Genomic DNA, 26,509 nt, shown 5'->3' with positions numbered 1-26,509 from the left:
ACGGCACTTTATCTTGCACCGCCATCTACCTAGGCGGGGTTCTCAAGGTCCTCATGCTTGAGTAGTTGCCAGCATCAAGCTTAGGGTTCTTGTTTAAGCAGTCTGCTCTGCGGTTTTCCTGCTTTCCTGTACCGTCACCAAGCCCTGACTTTACCACCACCGGCTCAACATGGCTTCCAAAGTAATTAGTGCGGCGAAACTTCTCAGCAAGAGGTCGCATGTCATTCCAGGTAATTCTCCATGCAGGCTCGTTTGAAGATCAGCACTGATCAAACGACAGGTCAATTCCTCGTGTCTGAACTCTTCTTCGAGGTTCCAAAGGACTACAGCAATCAAGCTTCGGGCGTTCTTCAATTGTTTGGCAGAAGTGTCACCAAGCATGAGAGGCCCATAGTCCCTCCCACAGAAAGTGAGAAAAAGCAGGCAGAGCAGAAACCATGGATGGTGTTTCTGCAAGGCGGGCCAGGGTTTGGTAACCCAGAGCCTCAGGACAGTCCCATCACTCGCACTGCCTTGGATCGAGGGTACCAGGTCCTGTTCTTGGACTATCGAGGCGTTGGACTTAGCTCTCCCGTCTCCGCTGCTACCTTAGCCCTCGAGGGCAATGCTCAGAAGCAAGCCGATCACCTCAAACTACTTCGCCAAGACAACATCGTCAATGACCTCGAAGCCGTAAGAGCCTATCTCACTGAGGACTTCCCGGAAGAAAAGAAAAAGTGGTCCCTCTTCGGTCAATCGTTTGGCGGTTTCGTGTCTCTCACCTACCTTTCGAGGTTCCCTCAAGGTCTTCGGGAAGTCTTCCTCACTGGCGGTCTCGCACCTGTCGGCAAGTCGCCTGAGCAGGTGTACGAGGCAACCTTCAAGAAGGTCCAGGAGAGAAACCAAGCCTACTACCAAAAGTATCCCGAAGACATCGAAGCCGTCCACCAGGTGGCTCGTTTCATACAGGAAAAGAAGCAGGTCAACCTCCCTGGCGGCGGATATCTCACCATCCCAAGACTGCTCACTCTTGGCCTTGCCTTTGGTGCTCATGGGGGACTCGACTCGGTGCATTCGACCATTCTCAAGCTAAAGACGGACTTGGACCAGTTTGGCTTCTTCACGCGCGCGTCCCTGACGGACGTTGAGACGGCAACGTCCTTTGACAGCAACATCATCTATGCTATTTTGCACGAAGCCATCTACACTAATGGACCGGGTTCTGTCTCCAACTGGGCGGCCTACAGAGTCGGCAAGTCCTTGGAGAAGTTCTCCTGGTTGGCGAAGGAACCCGCCATCTCCGAGTTCACGGCCCCGCCCCTCTACTTCTCGGGCGAGATGATCTTCCCTCTACACTTTGAGACATACCCGGAGCTGATTGAACTGCGCGAAGCCGCCGAGATCCTGGCTAAGTTTGACCAGTGGCCGGAGTTGTATGACCAAGAGAAGCTGCGCGAGAACACCGTGCCTGTGTACGCCGCTGGCTACATCGACGACATGTACGTCGACTACGAGTTCGCCAAGGACACGGCCGCGCTCGTCAAGGCCAAGGTGTACGAGACGAACCAGCTATACCACTCCGCGCTGCGCGCCAAGACGGAAGAGGTGATGAGGGAGCTTTTCAAGCTTCGTGACAACCCAATCGACTAGTTTGTACCTCTATTCATTACTTCACGCATGTACGTACATATCTAGAATCGCCTCAAATGGGTATCTTCGCAGCCGTCTTTTTCCAGAATCCACATCTCTTCTCTAGTTGCCCTAGGTCAGTAGTCGCGAAACCCTCGGGGTTGACGACCCATTCCTTGCTGTCCTTGAGGGGCGGTACACCAGCTTCCGTTGATGCCGACAATTTGAGCGCATTCGGGTCACCCGTTTGGAAGAAAGACGCAAACGCTCCTGGAGTAGTTGTGGTTAGTGATGATATTTTACGGTAAGCAACATGCAGTCTTGTGTACTCACCGGCATAGCCTTGGTAGCGTGCCGGGTCCGTCTTTTGCACGGCATTGACCTGATTCCACTGCATATCTGTTAGCAACCCACCGACTAGATTCTTCCATGAAGAGACACCAAAACTCACCCAGACGGTATCACTAGCATGTTTGGACGGGTTGAGTGAGTATTCGCCCAACCAACCCCCCTTCGGCGCTGCGCCCGAAAACCAAAACGCTGGACACGACAGAACGACGTCCCGGTAAATGAGTCCGGCCCGCACATACGTCGTGTTATACGAAATCGTCTCCGTCGTGCCAGCCGCAGGATACAGCCTCTTGACGCCCTCAATCTCGCAGTCACCAAAGCCAGGGAGGAACCCCCTCAGCCACTTGTCAAACGAGGCCTCGCTCGAGTTGAACGGCGGAGACCCGACGTCCGTCGCGCTCTGGAGCCCGCCGGGCAGGAAATTCTCGCCCTCGTGCGTGTTGTGCATCGCGAACGCCAGGTCCATGTTCACCCGCCCCGTGGCGGCGGCCTCAGAGAGCGGCTCCCGGAGGAACTCACCGTCGATGACAGGCGACCACGTGAAGGACGAAGTGTTCGTGACATGCGAGCTCGAGATGGCGAGGCTGGCGTCCCGGATCGTCTGCACGTCCGCCATCTTCAGGCAGGCCAGGCTATCCTCGGCGCCGGCGCACCCCGTGCGGGAGGCGAGCTCGTCGTAGAGGGCCTGCGCCTCTGGGCTGTCGTAGGCGTACGTCTTTGGCCAGAACGGGCTGCTGGCCATAGCCTTGCGGAAGAGCTTCTGCTGCCCCCCGCGGCCGATGGCCTGCGCCAGCACGCTGCCGCCGCCCGCAGACTGGCCCCAGATGGTCACGTCGTCCGGGTCACCGCCGAACTGCTTAACGTACTTTTTTGTCCACTTGAGCACAGCCTCCTGGTCCAGCAGGCCCGGGTTCAGATCCGACTTTGGGTCCGCGGCGATCTGCTTCCCGGGGAGGAGGCCAAAGGCGTTTGTGCGGTAGTTTGGGTAGATGAACATCATGTCGGACGAGCTTGAGACGTTGAGGATCGGGTAGGCCGAGGGCGGGATGCTGAAGTAGGCTGAGCCCTGGATGAAGCCGCCGCCGTAAAAGGTGACGACAACGGGCTTCAGGGGCTGGTCTTGCGTCCAGGGGCGGGAGTAGAGGCCGAGGTACAGACAATCTTCGGAGCCGTTGACCTATAAATGAGCCCAGGATCCAGTCAGCCCAATTTCTCCTTCTTCATCATCTCAAACCTCACTCAACAGCCGCGAAACCACTGGCAGTTAAGAGAGCAAGAACATACCGTCCGTTGAGGGCACATATCAAACGGCTGGCTAGAGTCATACACGACACCCTCCACCGCCGCGGGGGGCTGCGGGCCCCGGAACCGGTTCTCACCCACGGGAGGCGCCGCGTAGGGAATCTTCTGCCAGTACGAGATGTTATACTGGTCCGAGTAGGCGCCCTGGAAGTTGCCGTAGTCGAGCTCGGCCAGGAGGTGATTCTGCTCCGCCTGCGCCTGCAGAGCGGGGCCGGAGGTCCTAAAGGCCGCCGTCAACGCCGTGATCACCGTCGCTACGGTTCCTGAGATGGGCGCCATTGCGGTACACGATCGTCGGAGAGGGTGGAAGATCCCTCCTTTCGGCGTGGGGTGGCGGTGTTCAAAGAGGGAGGAGGGTAACTTCGATGAGCGGCGGCGGACTCGACTCGACTCTTACGAGGCTTCAGCAGGAACGCCGGAAACGAACTGAATGGGCTTTTACTGACGCTGGTGGCTGGAGGACGATTATTATACCCATGTAGAGTCAGTTCGCCCCCCGTTGCAACCGATGGCCGCCCCCAGGGGAGCCTAAGGAGGAGGAGGAGGAGGAGGGGGTCAACCAATGGATGTAGGTAATAATCTAATTCAAGCCTGCCTGTCCCAATCTACACTAGCTCACGTTTTCCACCATACATCCGCCGCCCGGGAACAGAGGACCAATTCGGGGCCTGTTCCGGACGAAAGCATCGCGAACAACCCCCAAGAAGCAGGAAGAATGTAGAAGCTGTCATTGTTGCTCTGCTTGTGCCTGGTTCCAGGTCCGTCGTGTGGGGTAGCTAGCGCCGATGGTGGGGATCTCGCCCGCCCAGCTTGCGCGGACAAGGTTTCCCCTCTTGATAAAGTTGTCTTTTCACTGGCTCACCCGGAGCTGCGGAGCTTCGAGCAGCGCTGAACAGCTTGTGAACCAGTGTCCCCGACTCCCCCAGAATTAGCAAAGCTGGGGGTGACGGGGGTTGTTGGGGTTGGGGTTCGTTCGGGGTGGCCGGGCTCGCACAGCTCGGTATTTCTGCTCAATCATGCCCCGAAAGTATTCGTATGGATGGCAGATTCGACGATGCAATTTCTCCGCCGCAACCATTTACTCTTTTCTTCTCTTTCTACTCGTGATAGAGCAAACTGGCATCAATGACTCTCTTACCTCTCCGCTTCTGCCGACTTATTTGACACTCACGGGGCCGCGTGGATGCGACGGCTAGAGTCTGTTCTAGTATCATGATGCAATAAACCCTACCTTACGGAGTACTCACCTTCCACTACCTATTCATTCCCGTCACCCAAAATTGACCGACCGCTTTACCTGGCCGCCTCGGCTCCGACGCGACGCATCGCAGCGCGCCGAACTGGGCTGCTGGCAGGAAAAAAAAAAGGTCACATGGGCCAAAGACCTGCATGGATTTTGGTTCGATCGGATAAACGGAATGTGCCTTTGTTTTATTTCAGTAGTCTCTCTCCTCTCGCTTTCCATCCAAATGACGGGGTAATATCTCTTCCCACAATGAGGGACCCGTCGCCGTGGGACAATGGCTCCCGAACATGTGGCTCCATCGAACAGAGTTTCTTTCGCCTTGACCACTTGACCACCCATGTAGCTAGCAACATCTTCGCTTTCCTCCTTTTTCCCAACAACATACAGATACAACCGCCTAATACTTAGACATGTCGACAGCGATTTCTTGCCTCCATGTGCCGCCGTGTCCGCATTCTCTTTGTTGAATAACACAGCCATGGCAGACAATCCCTCTAGGGCAGAATCACTCGAGAGAAAGCCGTGCCTTTTCCTAACCACTCAAACACCAAACGGTCCTGGATGCCAATGATGCGGCGGTGGAGGCGGCGGAGGCCGCATATGAGGATGCATAGGCGGCGCAACCGGCCACATAGGCATGACGTGAGGGTGCGTCGCCCGTTCCATGGACGGTAACGCCCTACTGCCTAGATCCTCCTCTCTTCGAATGGCTGTCTCGCGGAGCATAAGAGCCGCAACTTCTGGATGCCCAATCAGAAATTCCGACGTAAACTGCGGCGCTCGTTGCCAGAGCAGAGGCTGTAAGAAGCCAACGCGCGCAAAGATCATCCTCAACAATGGGTCAGATTCAGGGACGCCGGCGTAGAGCTTTGAACAAAGTTGCAACACAATCGACTGCGCTGCATCGGGCCCGGCGGATTCGAGCATGTCGATGCAGTGACGCTGAATCGCAGTCTTGAAGTCGTCCATGAGGAATTTATTGGCGACAATGTATACCTCTAGACTTAGCTCGTATGTGAGCAGAAAAGTCCGCATGTCTTGGCCTCGTATACGGTCGCCATCGGCATACTCGTCGTTGGTAGAGACTGGTAAACCGAGCGAGGGTGTTGACTCTGGCGGTGTGATGACTTGCTGTCGGCTGCGGCGCCGGCTGTGTGGCTGTAAACCTAGGGGCCGCACTGGTGGCATAGGGTTGATGATGTGCGGCGGAAGGTGGCCCGGAATCGGCCTTGCGCGACCAACGCCACAGTTCCAGCATGGCGGGCCGATGGTTGTGGTGCAGCGCGGACATCTGCAATCTGGGCGGTGTGTGCCTGGCTGTTTCCGGTTCATGCGGTCCCGTTGCCGCTCCCGCCGCCGTTGCCGCCGCTGCGCCCGGATTCGACTTCTGGCACTGGCGTCACTGGCCTCCGACGATGACACCTCCGACTCCGACTCGCTTCGGTAGCCAGATTCTTGTGCTTTCCCTCGTTCTGATGCCTCGACAGCCAGTGCTGATGCTGCTGGCTTGATAGGAACAAAGCTTCTTTGGTAGAGGAAGGCGACGAGAAAGTGGAAAATGGCCGGATCCTCCTCTGGAAAGTCCATGGATTGCGCCTCAGCCTCTCTGAAGTCTCCGCAAAGAGCTTTGCGAAAATATTCCGTCGCTAGCAAGATGTTTCTGTGTACATGGAAGATCTCTTGATTCGGCGCTCGTCCAACTCGCAAGGGGACGATGGTCGAGCTGTATCGACCGTCTGCTGAACTGAGCCACAAATCTTCGTTTGGGCTAGGATCATCTTTCCGTTTGTTTTCTTCGTGTGTCTGATCGATGACAACGACGTCCGGGAAACCGGTCGGTCCTGCTCTCATAACATCGCCCAGCGTTTGAACGGCATCATCTGCATCAGCACTGCTCCCGCCAGCCCTGTGGGCATGGCTCTGAGTGGACATTTCGCAATGCAGTCAGTGTACGATGTTGAATCAGTTCGACTCCGTAGGAACTGTTGCGAGGGTGGACCTCACGATATTGTTTTTAATGAGCTGTAACAAGTGACCAGGAGAGAAAATGAACAAGTCGAGTCAAAGAACCACGAGAAAACAAAAACAAGAAGGAGAGAGAGGAACATGAGAGATCATTTCGGAGACAAGGAACAACCGCTTCATATAGCTTAGACTTGTATCAGACCGAGGTCAGGCAGCCACACCCACACCTATATGCAAAAGTCGAACAAGACGGATGAGGGTGGGTAGCTCGGTGGGCGGTGGCTGTCAGACCTTTGTTGGTCGCGAGCCTTCTGGGCGCGACCGCCAACTACCTATGGCGAGGCGCACCTCGGTCACTAGAGGTCCGCCGGACAAAACCCTTTCGGGACAGAGTCAGATTCTTTGCTTTTCCCGTCTCCCCTGCTGTGTAACTCGCGCATGAACAGTTGTGTTGTCGCATAGAAGAATCGATTGCATGTCAGGTGTCACCCAGGATTTGCGCTGGGTTTGCCATTCCCAGGTCGATCGGTTGTGGCTCTATTTCTCTAGCGAACATTCCCAGGAATGCCACCCACCTCGGTCTGCTTCCCATGCACTCCGTCGCCGTGGGTGTCTAGGACCCAGGTCGGTCATGGTGTGGATGCCTGTCTGGACCTATGCGCAGCTCCGGAACGGGACGCAGGCAAATGCAGCACCGTACTGCGGGTGCCATGTGATGAACTTGAGTTGCGTTTGGTTGTCTTGCACCGTTGCACCTTTTTTTCGTGTTGGTTGCTGTCGGTCTACGGCTTTGTTCCAAAATCGCGGCTAGTCAGACCACTGAGAAGCCACGGGGGCCCAGAGTAGCGGTGGGAGCGGACCTCTATCACACGCACTTCGCGTTAATATCCGGCCCTGCGAATGCGGTGGGAGGGGCTCCCATCCGATGCAATGCAGGTTGGGCATCTTCGTCACCAATTATTGGCGGATGTGCGGCGGCATGCATGCGCATCTATTGCGGGAGGTAGTAAAAAGAGCCTATGAGCACCATAGCCAACTGCCCGGGTACGCTGTACCAGCTTCGCAACGGCCGCGGTGCCACCAAGCTGCGAGTAAAGAGCGTGCTGTAGGCCGCTCCAACCGTTGCCAACAACCTCTGACATGTTGGTCATTCTTCCTCATAGACTTCCTGTTGCATTTGAATACCTGTACGCAAGCATAGTCAGCTGCTGTGCTAGCCCGACTCACAGTCCACCAACGGCGCCGATATGTCTCTCGGTTTGACTTACGCCACAGTCGGTTGGCCGAATCCGAGATGACCCTGGCCTTGGCCATGAGTTTTTCTTCGTATTTGATACTTTCCTGCTCCTTGATGCGCAGTTTACTTGGTTGAGCCTGCCAGACAATGAGTTTGTTATCAATCTAGAGTTCCGTCGCCTGCTTACCTGCATCAGAATTGGTAGGAGCTCGTTGGGGTCAGCATTTGCGATGGCCGCAATGCTGCGAAAACCGTTCTCCCAAAAGACTCTTCTGTTCCACAAAGTTAGACGATATTCCGACGCAGTACCCGGCCGCGCAACTCACGCTGTCCGACTCTTCACAAAAGTGATCTTTGCCAAGGCCAGCAAGTCCGCTTTTGCCCCAGCTCTTAAACGGTCTGAAAAGTGATCTAATGCAGCAGACATCACGCTGACCGATGCGATTAGCGATTGATCTACTACCCGTGTGGCAAGTAGTTCGACTTACCCCCAATCCATGTATTCGCAGAATTTGATCATTCCGGCCGCGAACCCATTGCAAGTTTGGGATAGGGTTTGAACGGCACCTCGCGGCACATCGTACTTTCGCGCCACAACATGGATGGGCATCTCGTTACACAGGTCTCGTAATTGAAAGGCCATGTAAAACCGACGGTGTACACGAACTATCTCTTTCTCCTCGGCAGTCGCTTCTTTCAGTGCACTGCCCTGCGCTCTGATCACGGTTAGCGACATCGGAAAAGGGGGCCAGGGGTACCTACAGCCGGTTGATTACAGTACGCTTGAGCCCAAGGAAGCCGAGAACTCTATGTCCACTTTCATCCATATTTTCCATCTCGTTCCTGAAAACTTGCCAGTTGATGTTGATGCCAGAGTCCTGGACGGGTGTGAAAGTGTAAAGGATGTGCATCTCTCCATCCATGACAAATGCTTGAAGCGCCCTTTCTAGTTCCTTGTGGATGAAGACACCATCGTCAGGATCCAATGCAGAGGCTACAATGGCCCTACCAAGTTTTGTCGGTTGGTAGTTCTCGCAGTCATCCACGGACAAAAAGCCCATGTTCGTCAGATTTTTGAGGCTGACCTCGACGCAGTCTTGGAGGGACTCCAGAGGCCCAGAGTGGCTTAACAAAGTCTTTGTTATGTACTCGTCCAGCGCATCTCGGCTTGTTGCTAACCGTATAGCGATGACTTCCAAAAGTGCTCTGAGTACTGTTAGCACGATGGAATACTACTGCGCATTTATGCCGAATCTCTGACCTTTGGATTCGCTTTCTGTCCGTCATCAACCCGCTTGTGATTTGCGGTATCTCAGCGTGCATCAAGTCGACAACCTGCTCAAGATCATCCTTTCGGCAGCACAGGTAGGTTTCTCCGACTTCATCTTTTCCCTTGCGACCGGCCCGTCCACGCATCTGTCTCAGCATCGATGGCCCAACAAAATCTCTGCCCATACGAGCATTGTGAAGAATTACTCGTCGTGCCGGCCTCAAAGCTGTCAGCAGATCAACCTACGATCGTGACACACCACTAAACTTACAAGTTTATGCCAGCTGCTAAGCTACATGTCGCTACACACACTTTGAGTGTCCCAGCATCGTATGCATTGGCGATGATGTCTCGTTCTTCAGTGGTAAGACCCGCCTGCAACATTTAGCTACTGATACGATGACACGGCATCTAATGCAAACTGACATCTGAATATGATTGTGTTAGTTCCTAAGCTTGTAAGAGTTCGTGGTTGGACTTACGGTGAAATGCAACGCCCATGGGTACCGTCTCTTCCAGAACAGGATCGATACCTGTTCCGAGACTACGCAACTCGGCCATGAGTTCAGTCCTCTTTTCAACTAGACCAGATTCGAGCTCGTCTAGAGCAGGCATGACTTTGGCAATCCAACGGGCGTCTGCTTCACAGCCGTAACGACTGCTGGCGAAGACCAAGGCTCCGTAGCCAGCCTTAGCAGTCTCGCTAGCCAATGAAACAACAGCGTTGAGTACGGGATCTTGGAATTCCTTGTGACCGGAAGGCTCTATGCGTCTTGTGGCTCTCGATCCCGTCTTTTGAGTGGCTGTATTAAGCTTCTTGGCCGTCTTCAGCAGCTCACTTGTCGTTGCCGCTGGGTATATATTGCCCTCGTAAACGAGATGTTCTTCGATCGGCACTGGGCGATAGCGCGTTTCATACGAATGAGCTCCCAGCCACGTAGCCAAGAGACTGATGTTCTAAGATATCGTGTCAGAATGTGCCGTGGCTGAAAATGTGCAACAAGATCGCACCCACAGACATGGTAGCGCTCATGCCGATGATTTGCACCGGCTGAGGCAGGGTGAGCAACTTTGTGCCCATCAATTCCATCAGATACCCACGATGGTCATCGTCGATCATGTGGAGTTCGTCAAGGACAACTGACTTTAAATGCTTAATGGTGCAATCATCTATCGCCGTATTGACAAGTGCGTTGGCCTGTCGGGTCAAAGTTAGCTGAATCCAAAGCGTAGGCCGTATACTTCCCACCTTCTCTATGGTACACACGCCAATGTCAAAGTCGGACCAAGTTGGCTTAATCTTGCTTCCCCCAAAGAACCCGATGACCCTGATCGTGTCCTCGTCTGCTCGCCGCCTCCAGATGCGTTTTCCGTCGTCAATCTCATCTTTTGGTTTCATTACGCCCTGGACGATGTTTCGAAGCCAGCGGACCTTTTCCTGTACAAGGGCGACGTAGGGTAAAACTAACAGGACTTTGGCGTTCTTTTCCTCGAGCACTCTCCTCAGCATCAAAACTGTCGTCTAGTCAGTCCTGTGTCAGCCAGAATGATGGACGAACTTGCCGTCGGCCACGAGGGACTTTCCACCTCCGGTCGGAGCACTATAAACGAGATTTCTTTCGCCGGCAAGAAGCCCCGGTCCGCGGAGGCATGCTTTTTGCCATGGGTACATTATTTTGATACCCAGGCTGTAGAAGTTCCGGACCAAGGAACGGGGAAGTCCATAATACGGATGGGCAAGAGCGAGCAAGGGATCCGAGGACGACGAAGGCGTGGGCTGGAACTCTCTTCGCTGTGTGTATTCAGACGGACCTTGAGTAGCCGCCGGGCTCAATGAGATGATCGGGCTCGCCGCAAGCTTTGGGGGCCCAGGAGGTAAACTTGATGCTCTCTGCACTAGCGGGGTGTGACGAGGCAAGATCGTTGGTTTCGGCGCAGTGGGATGGACAGACTCAGCACGAGGGCGTTTCTGCCCAGCAATTGTGGTTGTCACGGCGTGATATTTCCGGCCTTGCTCCTCGGCAACCTCGATGGATGTCTTGTGCCAGATGCCGTTATTGGTGGCCATTGTGAAGCAAGATATTACCAAATGTCAAAATGCAATCCATTGAAACAGGGCAAATCTAAATTTGCAGTCGGATGAAAAAGCCAAGGCAGCAAAAGGAAGAGCAGAGAGGTGAACTGGAACAGGTCCCAGCATCAGACTTGAATGTTGTTGTGCATGGGACTGCATCGGCAGGCAGCTACTTCCTGTTGGTGATGCAACACTTGTTGCTAAAAATTGGGGAAAGCGCGTCCTGCAGAACGTGTGGAAGGCAGCAGCAGGGATGACCCGCTTCCGCTAGGCCACGCGAAATCATGTGTTACATAGAGGGTGTTGTTTGGTTACCTCAGCATCAGCACCGTGACGGAAGACGGTCGGTGTGTCAGGTATTACCTCATGTGCCGCCCGAAATTTAACCACCAGGTGGAAGTCGAGCTTCTGGGTTCGGCCGGTCGACGGGGTCGCAAATACGTACTCTACTGTGCAGGCGCACCGGCCAGACCGCCCCCACTTGAGGCCGAGCCACACTTCACACACCCAGTCTGGTGGAGTACCACTGGCGACCTGCGTGGCTGACTACCTACCTTACTCCATAGATCGGACGTGGCACTGACCTTCCATCGCTGTTGCAGAAATCTGTTGAAATCGGGGCCGACTGAGGTAGGCAGTCAGGGACTGGACTAGATAACCTTGAGCCGATGGGGGCTACGGGCTGCCCCGAGTGATATTTAGTTTTTGAGGGGAGACCAAGGTCGCTTGGCGCTGGGGAGGGGGGGGGGGCTTGTCTGAGCTGTAAGAGAAGAGACTGGACGGGATGGGATCGGGGGCGGAGGGAAGAAGTCTAGGTAGGTAGTCTCCGTTCGACGAACATTGGCAATGGAAGACAAGAACCTGAAGTCGAAAAGACAAAGGGCAGGGCGGGACAGGTCAGCCTCTCAGCGCGCGTTGGGGGCAGGGGGATCCGGTTCCTTTGTAGGAGGCACCAGACAGGTGGCCAGCAGCAGCCATCAGGAACCCAAACTACACCGCAGAACAAATTCGCGTGGGCGAAGGATGATCCAGGTTCCAGAGCAAGTAGTATTGGAGCATTGGAACCATACGGTAAGGGTTATACACAGTAAGGTAAGGTAAGGTAACGGAATGGAAAGTATCGGGTCCCCAATGCCTGGCTTTGGTGAGGAGCAAGACCCTGTCACAATACAGGGATCATCAATTTTGCCCCATATATTCCTTAACGCTCCGTCATGGTCTGCCACCACCAGTGATCACGACCCCATCTCCCAATGACGAAGATGGTCAGCCAGAACGGCTCCCCTCCTTCGATGACCAACACTGTCGCCAACGTAGAGTGAGGCTATTCGTCAACCTGATGGATACAGTGAGCTAAAGCCTGACTCTACGGGCAGCTCAATGGCTGTATCGAAACTCGTCACCTCGGTCAAGCCTATCCCACGTCTTGGCCTTCATCATGTTCCTTTTCCCACATCGATACAGCCAGTTGCACCCGTAGAGCCAGTAGCAGTACGGAGTACATGAGCTGGAACATACCTAGTGTATGTCACGCTTGGAGCACCAGATTCGAGGGCAGACATATGCTGCGTAGGGACTAATTCCGGCACAGGCCCAGCCAGGTTCGAGGGCCAATATTAACAATTCCAGTCGGGGCGTCGATGACTCGGCGCAGGGCATATGGTCATTGTTTCGACCGGGTGAGCGATTGCCTCGTGTGCCTTGATGCGCTACCGCTGACATTTAAGTGAAGGTTGAATCTTCGTTTTGAAAAATGTCGCGCTGTCCCACTGCCTAAGTGGCATACGCAGTATTGCCCTTGGGTTCCATTCGATGAAACGAGTCGGGGTTCAAGGCAGCGCATGACTTGGAAGCCGGTAGATTAGGAGTGATTGGAAATGGCCGGGAATGCGCTTGTTGCTGGTCAGCGATCGGCCCCTGGCAACATGTGGCATGTGGTGCCCTTCCTTTTTTCCCTCTCTTGTGCGGCGTGCCGGACCAACCGACAAATGCGGTCAATCTCATCTGGTTTTTCTGACGTCCCCCGTCTGCCGCTAGTGGGCTTCTGCACCACCGATCGCGAAAGCCATTGCGTCCAAGTACGTAGTAATATCCAGTCGACAGAAGCATTCCGGGCAGCTCTCACGATAATGGTCGTTTCGATTCTTTCCATCTTATATGTCCCCTTGACGGCACTCGTGGAAAGCTGTGCGTGATGCTGAAACGTAGGTGCTAGATTGACTCGTAGACGAACTGGTTGTATTTCCGACCAAGGTAGCCACACGTAGCTAAGGGTGGGATTCGATATCGTGGACATTGCTCAGAAACCCAGCAAATGGAATGGCAGGACATCCCCATCGCTAGAGAGAGAGAGCATTCGATGGCGACAAAGGGGGCAAATGGGTTTTTGGCTCATGAGAAGAAAGACGTGGCCCATTCGTCGTTCGGCTCCAGGGCTGCACAATCCAGGCTTAGATTGGAACCAGCTGCTTATACGCCTTGTGGGTGTACACGCCCGTTGTCGATTGCACACCACGGAGAACTCCTCACCTCATTAGTCGCGCTCGCCGAGGCTGGCCCCCCGTTTGTTTCGCGCGATGCGGTCGCTGCCGCCGATGGCTTGCGGCGCGGTCGTGGCACAAGCTGTGAAAGCACCAACTTCACTCCGCAGTATCTCTGCTAGGGACAAAAGTAAGTAGTGCCCTTTTGTTTCCCTCTTCAAATAACACTGGTTTGAAGGTCCTGGCACCGATTGTGCAAAACCTTCAAAACAAGTGTCTTGGAGGTGAGAGAACGAGAGAGAAGGTTCCTCCAGGTCTCTCATCATCGTTGGGATAAGGTACGTTCAAGTTGTCTTAGGTAAGGTAGTGCCGCAACTCCTGGAATGGTGGAGGAAAGATACGTACCTCTTAGTCGTCTGCCAGCGGTCCCTTGCGGCTCCACTCCGACGTCCAAGTCGGTACGTATCCGTTGGGATACATGACCATGTACTCCGTACCTTACCTGTCTCTCCACGACGCCTTAAACCTCAGCGCGCTGAGTCTCCGTGCCAGGAGGGAATGGGTCGAGCTGGTTCGTGGTTTGAACTTTGAAACACATCGTAGCATTGTTTGCGCTGATGTGTCTTCAAACCGGACGGTCGCCAGAAACGTCGACAGGATATTGCACTCGCCTAAGAACAAGTCCCGGGATTGCGGGAGCGGGAACCAGTGTGCCTCGATCTCATCTGTCAAGTGCTCTGTGTGGTGGTGCGCGAGCCTTGCCTCGGAAGCTGGGCGGGCAACGGTCGGCATCTGACTGCTCTGTCGATGCAGCTCTCGCTCTGCTGGTTGACAATGTCGCTCTTTACCTCTCATTGATTCTCAGACGGGAAACTTGGGTGCGTGGCTTGGGCGACCCGCCATTTCATATGCGAACGTTACAGTGTCCTGTCTATACTAGCAGACGGTAACTCATAGTGTAGGTTTCCCAAGAAGCTAAAGACCGATGCAAACATGGTCGAGGCCCCAGGCTGGTCTGCCACCAACAATGTGCCGTATCCGCACAGCTCACGTGCAAATATATGTCGTTTGATCCAGCAGAATAGAGATTATTAGGAAGATATTGACGATGCGGAATTGCATCCATCAGAAGCATAAGCGGTGTCTTGACTTGGCTGGGTCTGCAACCAGTGCTGGGGCTGGTAACTGACAAAGACCCAGATTGCATGCCAGGCGAACTGGTACACGATGGGATAATCCGCCGAGAGGTGAGGTTCAGATTAGGGAAAAGGGTGAGGGTGGCAAAGGAAGGGTGCTCAATACCGACAGCGGGGGGCATTGGAAGCGTTGCCGTGATAACCTCCGGATTTTGTTACCCCCATGTCGTGCATATAAGTTTGACAGGGCTCTGATGCACATAACCAAGCTCAGTGCGAAAATCGTAGTAGGGAATGGCGGATCAATACGGTCGGTCTATTGTCCGAAGTCATGCTATGACTGATCGGAAAGGGGAAGAAAATTGGATAATGGGGGGTAAGAAAAAGAGTACCAAGGGAAGACAGCATACGTATGAAGTTGGGTGTCATTAACGAGGCACCGTCCCATCCGGTTGGTGTGCAGGTCAAGATGAGCCAGAAGTGACCACCTCATGCGGCCACCATTTTGTGGAGAAGACAGCCATCTAATGTAGGGCGACGATCGGCCAGCCTGGAGCGATATGCGAATACAGACATAGTTGGCTAGGAAAGCAGAAACAGGGGCGGTTGAAAAGGCGCCTATTTGATTGAGGAAAGGCGAAAGAGAGGGAAAACCCAGGCGCTAGACGGTGAGAGCAGGAGGTGCTGTTGATTTGATATTGGGGTGGGCGGCCAAGAGCCACTGAGTATCCCAGGAGGTGGGATGGAAATGGAACCGACACACATGGATGATGACGGGGGTATGGACGACATCTCGTGGGCACATCCCTACGTGATAGGGAGCCCTTCGTTTCCACAGGGTTGGACAAGCCGGGGGTGCAACGAACCTAGGAAGGGCATCGAAGGAAGAAGTAGGCGAGTCGTTAGCCTGTCGAACACACGTAGTAAGCAGCAGCCTTCAATCAGCAAGCAAGAATTGAGGCAGAGGAGACGCGGCGACTGCGATAGTCAATGTTGTCAGTCCCTGTGAGGGCCTTCGCATCTACACTCCTTTGCTGTGCTCTTTGTCACCAGATGAGGAGCATGAAAGATATCGCGGTAGCTCTTCAGATCAAGACGATCAAGACGCTAAGCAAGATTTGACTGGATGATGCCGGACGACGTTTGAGACGTAAGCTGAGTGATGTGACATGAGAGTTGAAGAGGAAGAACTGTTGATACCGTGACCAGATTCAAAGGCAGGCGCGACTGTGAATGAAAATGAAGCAGGAAAGCAGGAAAGCAGGAAAGAGGATTGGTTGGTTGGGAAAGGCGGGCGATGTCAAAACTGCAAGGGAAAGTGCCAAAACAGATGGCGAGATGGAGGGACAGACAGGATGGACATGGTACTGCCAGGTAACAATTGTGTGGTGAAAAAAAAGACAGCCAAAAGTGACTTTCTCGCACCTTGCCATGAAAATGCCCAGGCAGTCGCCTCGTGCCGCGCTGCGCTGCGTGTCTGCCAAAGTACTCGTACTTCCATGCCAAGTACTGTGTGCGTAGAACCCCGACCCATACCCAGACCCAACGAGCCAGCTAGCCCCGGCCGGCCCGCTCTCTGAACGTCAACGTCGTTCACTCGACTTGATCGCGAGCGAAGCCAATTGAAGAGGCTGATAGCTCGCATCCGATGAGACCAAGTTGCTGGAGCGATTTAATGGCACAAGGTGCGAGATGCAATTTATTCAGAATTGATTCGGCAAGTCGGATAGCAAGAGATGTGGTCGGGGCAAGGTATCTGATGTCCGATGAAGGCAGGGTAGCGTATGCACGGAGAACGGGTACCAGCCAAGGTACGTCAATACCTCAGCTACCAAGCGAGCGAGCGAGTGAGCGGGACACGGAGAGACAGAGACATGGCTATTTTGCTAGTGTAGTTAGACAGGGACAGGAGACGACGGAGACCATAGGAACAGACAGAGAGAGCGCGCGAAAGAGAGTAAGAGAGACAGAGAAAGAGGGCGCGCGTGCGGAGGGACAGACGTCGCCTCATGCAGGTCTTGGGCATCGTCCACACACACACTTTCGCTTTCTTTCCCACTCCCCATCTGTTTCTGTGTCTCTTTCTCCTCTTGTGGGATATTTCCTTGACAACCTTACCTTGAAGGTGCCGCACTGAATCGACGGAATCTCTCGTCTCTTTTCCCCTCCCTCCGTCACGCACATACACTCGCGCGCACCTCTACGGACGCGAATGAGTAGTACTATGACTTGCTTTGATCGAGTTCGGGGCTAGACCCTTGGAGCCGATTGAAGAAACAGAACGAAGAGCAAAAACCGCAGCAAAAGTACGGTGACGATCTGATAGAAGGTAACGGGTAGTGAAATGGACGGGGGGGCGTGCGGTTGGATTCTGCGGCGTTGGCAAGCCTGTGGTGAGGTGTGAGGTCGCCGGGCCCTTGCCCGGTCTTTGGTGCGAGAGTGATGACTGCGGGAGCGGGTACATAGGTACAGAGTGGATCCATCTGTATCATGCAGGTCGTGGAGACGTATCGATACCCAGAAGTTGCGCGTACTTTGTATGTAGCCGCGAGTAGCATTCCCCGACCTGCAGCAGATCGATACTTCTCACCTCCCACGCAGCCCCATCCATCCGCAAGAGAAAAAAAAAGAGAGCGAGGGGGGCCTGCCGCTGCTGCTTTCTCTCGCTCCTGCTTCTGTTGCTGCTGTTGCTTCTTTCCTGCTCCCGCTGCCGCCCTGCTGGCCCAGACGGGACTGGAGAGGCATTACTTTAGCTTACCTTAGCATTGGTCTGTCGGTACGCAGGTACGTATCCGTACATTTCCAGATTTCCATATGGCGCGCACACACGCACTCTCTCCCCCCCCCCCAATTCTCCCATATTAATACTACTTGTCCCATCAAAGTCCCTGGGCCCTTGCCCCGTGTGTGTGTGAGTACCTTGCCATAGATTAGCTGGGGAGAGCTACATAGGTACCCACCCGACTTCATTGCGTTGCGGCAGTGGGAGCCATCCATCGTAGCAGTCGGTCTCCGTAGCGGCAGCAGCCCAGATTTATGGATGAGGCAAGACAAGGCAAGTCGCAAAGCCAAGTTAAGGTAGGAAGGGCAGGTAGGCCAATCTATCGGTTGGCAAGTGGATGAGGTAAAGACGGATCAGGTGCAGGTCCGTCGGTGCGTGGTGCTTTTGCTTTGCTTTGCTTTGCTCTACTGTGGTTGCTGGTCCTGGACATGGACATGGACCTGGACCTGGACGGGACTTGGTGCCATGCCGGCGCTGCTATGAAAGGTACACCGTACACCTACACACCTCAGAGCAAAAGGCAGGTACGGGGTCGGTCGACCTTCTTCGACGTTTCTTACCATTTTGCCTTCCGCTTGTCTGGACCTAGACCCATCTTCTTCTTCCCGTCTCCTTCCTTCCTTTCCACATCACTTCCTCCCTGGCCCATCTTGACCACCTTCACAAACACGCTCGATTTCGGCTCTCCAGCTGGCTCCATTGCTTCCATTCTTCCTGGTCGCGCGGATCCGTCGAACCTTCCTCGTCGGTTTCCTACCTACTGGGGTCCCAGCTTCTCACTCGCCCTTTGCTTTTCCATCGTCTCGTCTCTCACACTCACATTCTCATTCATCTACACCACCACACATCACTCACTTCACTTCACCTCACCTCACCCATCACCACCACCACCGCCCACCACGCTCAAACCCAGAAGCACATTTCTACTTCTCCCACATTCATAATCCCAATTTCACACTCACCCGCGTCACTACCTCCACGCGCCTTCCCCCCGCGACTTTCTTTTCTGGCCGATAGAGCTCCAAGCCTTTTACATATATCGTTCCTCCTCACCTCGACACTGTCACCCACACATATCCATCTCCATCTCATGGGTTGCGTCTGGCTCACGGCCGCCTGCCTCGCCGGATAAGTCGACGTCGGGTTCCATCTGGCTCAGCCTATGGATCGGAACCTCCACCGCCTTGTAGACGAACTTCACCCTGTCGGCCCTCTTGCATCTCGTCACCCGCGGGAAGGGCCCCGACATATTTCATCTCACCTCCCGCCAACGCGCAGCTAGCCACCGCCATCATGGCACAGAAAAACCAAACCGCCAGCAGTTCTGACGACCAATCTGCCAGCGCCACACCGTCTGCACAAGACGCCTCGGATTCCACGCAGCCTGCCACTTCGGGCGCGTCGACATCCAAATCGACATCTGCCGCCCAGAAATCACATCAGACTGAGCTGGACGCCGCCCTTCGCAACGCTCAACCCACGACCAAGTCATCTGCCATGGGCTTGGACCAGTCTTCAAAGGACGCTGCCGCCTTTGAAGCTGCAAACCCTTATGGGACGCGGTCACGAAACCGCACTGGCTCATCGCGCCCAAACTACGCCGAGGACAAGGACCTCGATGTCGACATGTATGACTACGCCCCAGAGAAGAAGGATCAAGAGTCCAAGAAATCGGCGCGTCACAGTAATGTGTCGGCCGCGTCCATCCAGGAGAACGCGCGACCCAACGGCTCAACCCGCAAGGCCTTGCCATCTGACGACACAAAGTCGACCGTCCCTCAGAACGGAGCAAAGGACGTGCAGCCAGCAAATTCCACCCCGACCACGCAAACACCGGCTTCGACAAACTCGACGCAACCCTCAAAAAAGCGCAAGGCTGCTTCACACGCCGCAGCTGCGACTTCTCAGGCTCATGCTTCTGCGACGGCCTCGTCGTCTGGCGCCAGCACAGGGGCATCACGAAAAACGGCGTCGGGTCCTTACGCTAGCTCTTACGCAGAGACGAACATGCTCAGTTTCGAGAACTCCGGTGCAGTCCCCAGAGATGGAAAGTTGGTGGCGGATGACGGTACCGTACTAGCACCCAATGGTAAGACAGCAACAAACCACACACGCACCTTCGGGTACCCTCACTCATCATCCTTGCGCCCCGTCCTACCTTTTTCCCTCCTTCTTCCTGGAGAGGATTGTTCGCTGATCTAGATTTGCAGACAATGTCTATCTCGTGTGTGAGCCTCCGGGCGAGCCATATTACCTGGGTCGCATCATGGAGTTTCTCCACATGCAGAACAACAGCAAAAAGCCGGTGGATGCACTTCGCATCAATTGGTTCTACAGACCCAAGGACATCGGCAAGAAGGTCAACGACACCCGACTAGTGTTTGCGACGATGCATTCCGATATCAGTCCTTTGACAGCCTTGCGTGGTAAGTGCCACATCCTGCACAAGGCGGAAATTCCCAACATGGACGAATACCGAAAAATTTCGGACAATTTCTGGTACGAAAAATTGTACGACCGCTACATCCAGAAAAATTACGATCTGATCCCTACGTCGACAATCGTGAACGTGCCTGAGAGGGTGAAGAAAGTGCTAGACGAACGCTGGAAATTCGTTATTGTGGAGCAGGGCCGCGGAAAAGAGTTCACTAGTGCGGTGAAGTCCTGCAAGCGATGCACCGGCTACTGTGCAAGGTTAGTCCACCCACGCAGCAGTCTCATGGAGAGTTGGGGTCACTAACAGCATTACAGCAATGACTCGGTCGACTGTGCTGTGTGTAAGAAGACATACCACATGAACTGTGTCAGGCCGCCCCTGCTCAAGAAACCCTCCAGAGGCTTCGCTTGGTCCTGCGCTGCTTGTAGTCGTGCGCAGGAGCGGAAGTTGGAGGCTCGGCATACTCCTAACCCGAACAGTCTCAAGGAAAATGCGGGCGATGCTGATGATGAGGACTTGTACGACGACGATGATGATGAGATGCAAATCGACACCGAACGGACGAGTCCTGCTGAGGACGACGACGCTCATCGTACGGGCACTGCGGAGCAAATCTACCAAGCCAGCCTGTGGCCTTGGCGCTACCTTGGAATGCATTGCAGGCCCGAAGATGCCCTCGATTACGATGACCGAATTTACCCCCGCGCAAGCACTCGCATAGGTCCCAAACATCAAGCGCCCGTGCTTCCTTGGCCCGGCCAGCCTGTACAGTATCAAAAGCCTCTGGAGTTCAAGAGGACGGGGAAGAAGGGGCCCGGGCTATCGAAAGAAGCGCTTGCTGCCCTGGAGGCTGAGAAGATCCGACGTGAGAAGCGTCCTAAGTGGGTTCAAGATGAACCTGCAGGTTATGTGGCGAGAGGAGAAGACGACGACCCTGACGACCCAAACGCCACAGCTACACGCATCTGGTTGCCTCCCCCAGCAACTGAGAAGAATGCTGGGTGGGAAGCCAAGCTCGACCGGTACATGAAAAAGGCGGAAGAGTTAACGGCCAAGTTTGGTCTGGCAAAAAACTCGACCAACTTCCACGATATTGCTGTGGCAAAGTACTACAGCAGTGACTATGATGAAGATCGCGCACTGAAGGCGCTCTCGGAAGTGAACAAGGCGACTTTCAAGGAACCCGATCTGACGGCCACGGAACAGAAGAGGTTCGAGGAAGGTGTCAGCAAGTACGGATCCGAGCTTTATCTCGTCAAGCGACACGTCAAGACTCTTTCGCCCGGAGAGATTGTACGATATTACTACAACTGGAAGAAGACCCCGCAAGGCAAACAGATTTGGGGAAATTTCCAGAACAGAAAAAGCAAGAAGGAAGCCAAGAAGGCAGAGGTTGCTGCAAGTAAGTTGCAGGACGATATCGCCGATGATGCAGACGACTCTGCATTCGATTGCGAGAAGGCGGCAAGCAAGAAGAAGAGCTTCGTGTGCAAGTTCTGCCACACCAAATATTCCAGGCAATGGAGGCGAGCTCCCAATGCATCGGGAACACCTGTCAGCGAGGGCAAGAATTCCACCAAGGACAAAGGCCAGTACATCAATGCTCTTTGTCGCAGATGCGCGGAGCTCTGGCGGCGCTACGGCATTCAATGGGAAGAAATGGACGAGGTCGCCAAAAAGATCGCTCAAGCAGGTGGTCGAGCCTGGAAGAAAAGACAGGACGAGGAACTGCTCAAAGAGCTTGAGGCAGCTAAGGAAATGCACACTTACTGGAACACCCCTCCGCCAGCCATCGCTCCAGAGCCGGTTGTGGCAGTTTCAGCGGCACCTTCGAGCGAACCTCCGCGGAAGAAGCTCAAGGGATCAGCCCCAGAGAGAGACTCAGAGTCGCTCGCCTCAGACTCAGCTCCTGTTGCCGCTCCGCCCAAGAAGAAGGAAAAAGCGGTCGAGAAAGAGAAACCAGCACCTCCACCAGTTCCAGAAATCCCGAAGCCCAAGACTATGCCTTGCGCAATTTGCAACCAGTTGGAGCCCTTGGGAGATCAGCATCTGTCGTGTAAAGAGTGCAGACTGACAGTCCACCGCAACTGTTATGGAGTTGTCGACAACAGGCACCCTGGCAAATGGACCTGCGATATGTGCGCCAATGACAAGAGCCCACAGGTTTCGATCGTAAGTTATTTGCCGCCCTTGACTAATCTCGTTTCATATGTTGACTTCTGGACAGCAATACAAGTGTGTCTTGTGCCCAATTGAACATACGGAACATGACTTCGTCGAGCAACCCAAGATCTCTACTTCCAAGAAGAAATCAGAGAAGGAAAAGGAGCGCGAGAGAGTGGAACGAGAGCAGGCACAAAAGGCTGCCGACTACTACAAGAAAAAGCAGGAGGATGCCAATCGCCCAGTCAACCCCAGGGAGCCTTTGAAACGGACCGCAGACAACAACTGGGTCCATGTCACCTGTGCTGTTTGGACACCTGAGGTCAAGTTTGGCAATGCTAAGGCATTGAGTCCATCTGAGGGCATTCCTTCTATCCCTCGTGCCAGGTACGATGAGGTTTGCTTGGCCTGCAACCACAAAGGCGGTGCTTGCATTACTTGCCACTACTGTCGAGACCCTCGTAAGTACTGCTCATTCAACTTCTTGGATGCCTACTAATCGCTATTCCTAGTTCATGTTGAATGTGCTCGCCAAAAGGGTTACCTCCTCGGCTTTGACATCACTCCTGTAAAGGGGTCTCGCCGTGACCAGTTCAATCTCGTCACCATCAATGGCGAAACCGGTGTCATGTCGGCCACAGTGTGGTGCAAGGAGCACGTTCCAACAAAGAGCGTTATTCATCAGATGCACGACATTGTTGACGAGGATGGCCTCACTGCTCTACAGTACTATGTGCAGAGCTACAAGCAGGCAGATCTCACCTTGACTGGCACAGTCAGGAAGGCCAACCTGATGACGAATGCTGCGAAGATGGGAGGTGTTCCTGTAACGCCAAGCACTCGGCGAGCATCAACCACCACTGCACCTTCTAACGTTGTTTCTCGGAGTGTGAACAGCGAGACCACGAGCACTCACCAAGCAGGAGAGAAGATATGCATTACCTGTGGCATCGACGTCGCTCTCAAGTGGTGGCCCATCGAGAACTCCGATGAGCGGGAACTCACCAATGGTCACTACGGAAGCCTTGGCTCAGAGGCTCAGAAGTTTGTCGAGCAGAGAAAGTTCCAGTGTCATAAGTGCCGCAAATTGAAGAGGAAGCCGGTTCCTCATGCACCCAAAGAACCATCTCCAGTCATCGAGGTTGCTGCGAGATTGGTACCACCTCCACCTTTACCGGTTGTTCCCGCACACCACGCTCTCGCAGCACCTCCTCCGCCCTTGAGGAGCCCACCAACGACCGGCGCAGAGGCCAGAGCTCGAAGCCTCTCTTCGTATGCCTGGGTTGCTCCAGCACCTCCTCCACAGCCACCTGCCTCCCAGCCTGCGGCTCCGCATCCAGCGCCTGTGCCTGTGCCGCCGCCAGTCCAGGCTGCTGCCGCACCACCGCCGCCAAACCCGGCTCCAGCTCCTCACCAAGCTCCGGGTCCCTATGGCCCTCCTCCTGCACCAAGATACGAGTGGAACAGTCGCCCACCTCCACGTCATGGATCGCCACCGCAGCGTCCTATTTTCCAGCCGTTGGCTAACCTACGTCCTCCGCCAATGATTCCAATGTCGATGGCCCCTACACCACCATCTGGTCCCAATGGACATATTGGCCAACCTGTGCATCACGGAATGCCGCCTTCGCCGCTGATGGCGGGGCCCATGTCTCATGGATCCCATGGTCCACACGCACCGCCCTATGTACATCCTTATCGGCAACCTCCTCACGGATCACCTCACGGCCTACCAAATGGCGGGCCTCAACCTAGGGGCCCCGATGCGTTCGCTCAGGGACTGCTACCGCAGCGTTCACCATACGGCAGCCCCCCAGCTCATGATGCCGGAGGTCCGCTGAGGACACCCGGCATGCGCCCTTCCAACGAGCCGCCTCGACCCGCGGGAGCGAGCACTAGTCCTTCTCTACGCAACTTGCTCTCTTGAGAGACTACGACATGTTTCTTTCATTTTGCGACTTTGGGGAGTTTTGGAAGATGGTCTGAGGTATAAGGAACGGTTGAAGTCCTGGGCCGGAGAGCGGAAACTCCCGCCCCGCTAGTGTAGATTATGCATTTCGTTCAAGCGCGAAAGAAAAACTTGTGTCAAGGTACAGACACGTTGTCTTGTGATAGCAACTGGCCGCACGGGGGAGGTTGGCGGAACGCGATGAGTTCCTCGTGCCAAGGGCGGTTGCTAGATGTCCTAGTGTTGAATAAAACAAGTTCTCAAGTAAAGCTGTAGCTCAAGGCCCCGATAGCCAATATAGGGCGTGATACGTTGTCAAACGCTCACTACCTATACATACGTTGCCCACCTGTGGCTATTTACTTCATTCCTCCCCAATATCCTCGTTCCTGGCTTGGTCAGTATTTCTCTCGAGGTGCTTTAACAGCAACGTGTGCCGTCCGGATGGCAGGGGACGGGCATCTTCCTTACCAGACTTCAGGCTTTTCAGCAATAAACTTGTCCATGAGAGCCTTGCACTCCGCGTTATCGACAACGACGACTTCCACGCCGCGCTGCTTGAGGTACTCCTCGCCGCCGAGGAAGGTCTTGTTCTCGCCAATGACGACGCGGGAGATACCGTAGAGCAGACAGGCTCCGGTGCCTGGTGGAAGAGGTTTAGAGGCGCGTTCAGCGTTCAGAGGGGAGGGAAGGGAAGGAAACTCACACATATCGCAGGGGGAAAGAGTCGTGTACATTGTGCTGCCCTTGTATGCCTTTCCGGGCAGGCGTCCCGAGTTAAAGAGGGCGTCGGTTTCGCCCTAGTTTTGGAAGCTTTATGTGAGTTTTTTTTGATGTGATTGTGGGGTTTGAATGAAGAGAGGCCAGTTGAAAGGCTTGATTGACTTACATGGTGAATAGCCGAGCCCATCTGGACGCGGCGGTTGTGGCCGCGGCCGAGGAGCTTGCCGTCTGCGGAGACGAGGGCGGCTCCGATCTGGGGTTGGGTTAGGGGTTTGTATCTTTTCTCCCGGGTGGTAATGAGCTTAACGTACCGGGACGCCGCCCTCTGAGGCGCCGGTCTTGGCCTCCTCGATCGCGATTGCGAGACCTTCTGTGTCGTTCATATTGCTGTTTGTTGGGGAACTGGGTGGCAAAGGTCATGAGTTTATGAGGCCTAGAGATGGCTTTTTTGATAGAGGCAAACGAAGTGGGGGCGGGGCATTGGGGGAAGGGTCTTACTGTGTACGTTGAGTTAATATGAGAGTATGCCGCAACTCTTGTTCGGGAAGAGCAAGACAGTGTCTAGTATGAAGAGATTCTAGAGCTGTGTTGCCGAGTGTATTTTTGAATATGATGGAGACTCGTGACGGGGTGGTGGCGGAGATAGGAGTGGCGTATGGTTTGATCTGGGGGGATCCTTATCGGTGTACTCCACTTGGTGATGATGGGTTACAAAGATCATCAGATTGACGGGGCATCAGAACTCTCGAAACCGTGAGGTGGATTAAATTCACTTGAATGCCTTGGAGAGGATCTAGGCTCGTTGTGTCGATGACTTGTTGCAACGATTGGGTAAAGTTGGGTGTTCGTGCGGTGATAGCTCCAACGTGGAACAACCGGTTGCCATTATATCTTCACGTGCGAGTGATCAACACGTTAAGTGGCAGTTCTATATTAGTTGATCGGAAAGTGTCGATGTGGATCTCGAACCAGCGTTCGTTTTCAATCGAGTGTAATCAAGCTGGATCTTCGTCTGTCTTCACTTTCTGTATCTGTCAAACGAGCGCCTTGTTCCTCCAGGGAGAGGAAATCGTGTCTACGGGCCTGTGCTGCATTGAGTTCACTACGTGGCGAACACGATACCTTCAAACTTCAATGGTGGATGCAGGCTTCTCCTATGTCTGCTGAATGCGTTGGAATGACCTCAAAATGCTTCAGAATACATCAGGCAGAGAGTCGCTAGGACCTTTTGCCCTGAGCTTGAGACGTCTCTTTCTGAATAAGATGTGCTTAGTTCGCTCCAAATGACCGGCTAAATTGAACTAGTCATGTTATATGATAGACTCGTTTCATCAACCAGGTTGCAAGGCGGGTTGGAATTACCTCTCACTTTCTCCTAGAGGCCCATTTGGCTGATGAGGTCATTTCAACCCTGATTATCTCGCCTTTTCGAAACCATTCATCCTAGGGAGGAAGTTGCAGCAATACGAATCAAATTGACTCGTCATTGTAAAGAGACTGACACCGGATACAATTGGTCCCTCAACCAGGAGCCTCCTAAATATGATGACCGCAAAGAGCTCACTTCAGGGAAAGCGTGCCTCTCAAGAGAATTGTGCTTTGAAATGCCTGACAACAAGCCGCTAGATCTGTCAACGAGGTAATGCGAAATCAGGCAATAATGGGGCAGATCAAGCTCATACTATAAAATAAAGAGTTTGATATGACTGTGGCAAAGAATACCAATCTGAAAACCGTCAGAAGGGCATAGATAGCGCAGATGTTCAATGAATACATCACGATACTTG

At 54.1% G+C, this 26,509-nt stretch overlaps 6 protein-coding genes across 6 annotated transcripts; 2 read left to right on the top strand and 4 right to left on the bottom strand.

The window, feature by feature from the left end:
* Window positions 1-169: 169 nt before the first annotated feature.
* Window positions 170-1,629, top strand: HER10_EVM0012255 (uncharacterized protein; the record flags this gene model as incomplete). The annotated part of the gene is made up of 2 exons (XM_035481653.1): window positions 170-230; window positions 281-1,629. The coding sequence occupies 2 exons, from the start codon at window positions 170-172 to the stop codon at window positions 1,627-1,629; spliced, it is 1,410 nt and encodes a 469-aa protein (XP_035335438.1).
* Window positions 1,630-1,681: 52 nt separating this feature from the next.
* Window positions 1,682-3,862, bottom strand: HER10_EVM0004670 (carboxylesterase; the record flags this gene model as incomplete). Its single annotated transcript, XM_035474306.1, has 3 exons — window positions 3,244-3,862; window positions 1,942-3,136; window positions 1,682-1,878 (listed from the first exon to the last, which is right to left on the bottom strand). Exons 1-3 carry the CDS (start codon window positions 3,538-3,540, stop codon window positions 1,682-1,684), a joined length of 1,689 nt encoding a protein of 562 aa, XP_035334888.1. The 5' UTR covers window positions 3,541-3,862.
* Window positions 3,863-4,468: 606 nt separating this feature from the next.
* Window positions 4,469-6,631, bottom strand: HER10_EVM0005668 (uncharacterized protein). Its single transcript, XM_035475274.1, has one exon. The coding sequence runs from the start codon at window positions 6,437-6,439 to the stop codon at window positions 5,048-5,050; it is 1,392 nt and encodes a 463-aa protein (XP_035334960.1). The 5' UTR covers window positions 6,440-6,631; the 3' UTR covers window positions 4,469-5,047.
* A 988-nt stretch (window positions 6,632-7,619) lies between these two features.
* On the bottom strand, window positions 7,620-10,651 carry HER10_EVM0001667 (DEAD/DEAH box helicase; the record flags this gene model as incomplete). The annotated part of the gene is made up of 13 exons (XM_035471407.1): window positions 7,620-7,657; window positions 7,741-7,846; window positions 7,897-7,981; window positions 8,036-8,140; window positions 8,198-8,425; window positions 8,472-8,915; window positions 8,971-9,198; window positions 9,251-9,335; window positions 9,402-9,407; window positions 9,462-9,936; window positions 9,995-10,177; window positions 10,229-10,494; window positions 10,567-10,651. The coding sequence occupies 13 exons, from the start codon at window positions 10,649-10,651 to the stop codon at window positions 7,620-7,622; spliced, it is 2,334 nt and encodes a 777-aa protein (XP_035334665.1).
* A 7,419-nt stretch (window positions 10,652-18,070) lies between these two features.
* On the top strand, window positions 18,071-24,085 carry HER10_EVM0001639 (BAH domain-containing protein). Its single transcript, XM_035471381.1, has 5 exons — window positions 18,071-19,540; window positions 19,662-20,145; window positions 20,203-22,060; window positions 22,116-22,512; window positions 22,564-24,085. The coding sequence occupies exons 1-5, from the start codon at window positions 18,745-18,747 to the stop codon at window positions 23,976-23,978; spliced, it is 4,950 nt and encodes a 1,649-aa protein (XP_035334663.1). The 5' UTR covers window positions 18,071-18,744; the 3' UTR covers window positions 23,979-24,085.
* A 590-nt stretch (window positions 24,086-24,675) lies between these two features.
* Window positions 24,676-25,105, bottom strand: HER10_EVM0004531 (cytosine deaminase; the record flags this gene model as incomplete). The annotated part of the gene is made up of 2 exons (XM_035474173.1): window positions 24,676-24,975; window positions 25,034-25,105. 2 exons carry the CDS (start codon window positions 25,103-25,105, stop codon window positions 24,676-24,678), a joined length of 372 nt encoding a protein of 123 aa, XP_035334880.1.
* Window positions 25,106-26,509: the final 1,404 nt, after the last annotated feature.

The sequence above is a fragment of the Colletotrichum scovillei genome (assembly GCF_011075155.1).
Source record: "Colletotrichum scovillei strain TJNH1 chromosome Unknown Contig00004, whole genome shotgun sequence".
Taxonomy (NCBI): Eukaryota; Fungi; Ascomycota; class Sordariomycetes; order Glomerellales; family Glomerellaceae; genus Colletotrichum; species Colletotrichum scovillei.
The sequence above is the reverse complement of the archived record's forward strand: the minus strand, read 5'-3'. Positions and strand labels throughout refer to the sequence as shown.

Coding starts and splice junctions, on each gene's coding strand:
- HER10_EVM0005668 (XM_035475274.1), bottom strand. CDS start 6,439: ATGTCCACTCAGAGCCATGCCCACAGGGCTGGCGGGAGCAGTGCTGAT.
- HER10_EVM0001639 (XM_035471381.1), top strand. CDS start 18,745: ATGGCACAGAAAAACCAAACCGCCAGCAGTTCTGACGACCAATCTGCC. Junction 22,061..22,115: donor AGAGCCCACAGGTTTCGATC/GTAAGTTATTTG, acceptor ACTTCTGGACAG/CAATACAAGTGTGTCTTGTG. Junction 22,513..22,563: donor CCACTACTGTCGAGACCCTC/GTAAGTACTGCT, acceptor CGCTATTCCTAG/TTCATGTTGAATGTGCTCGC.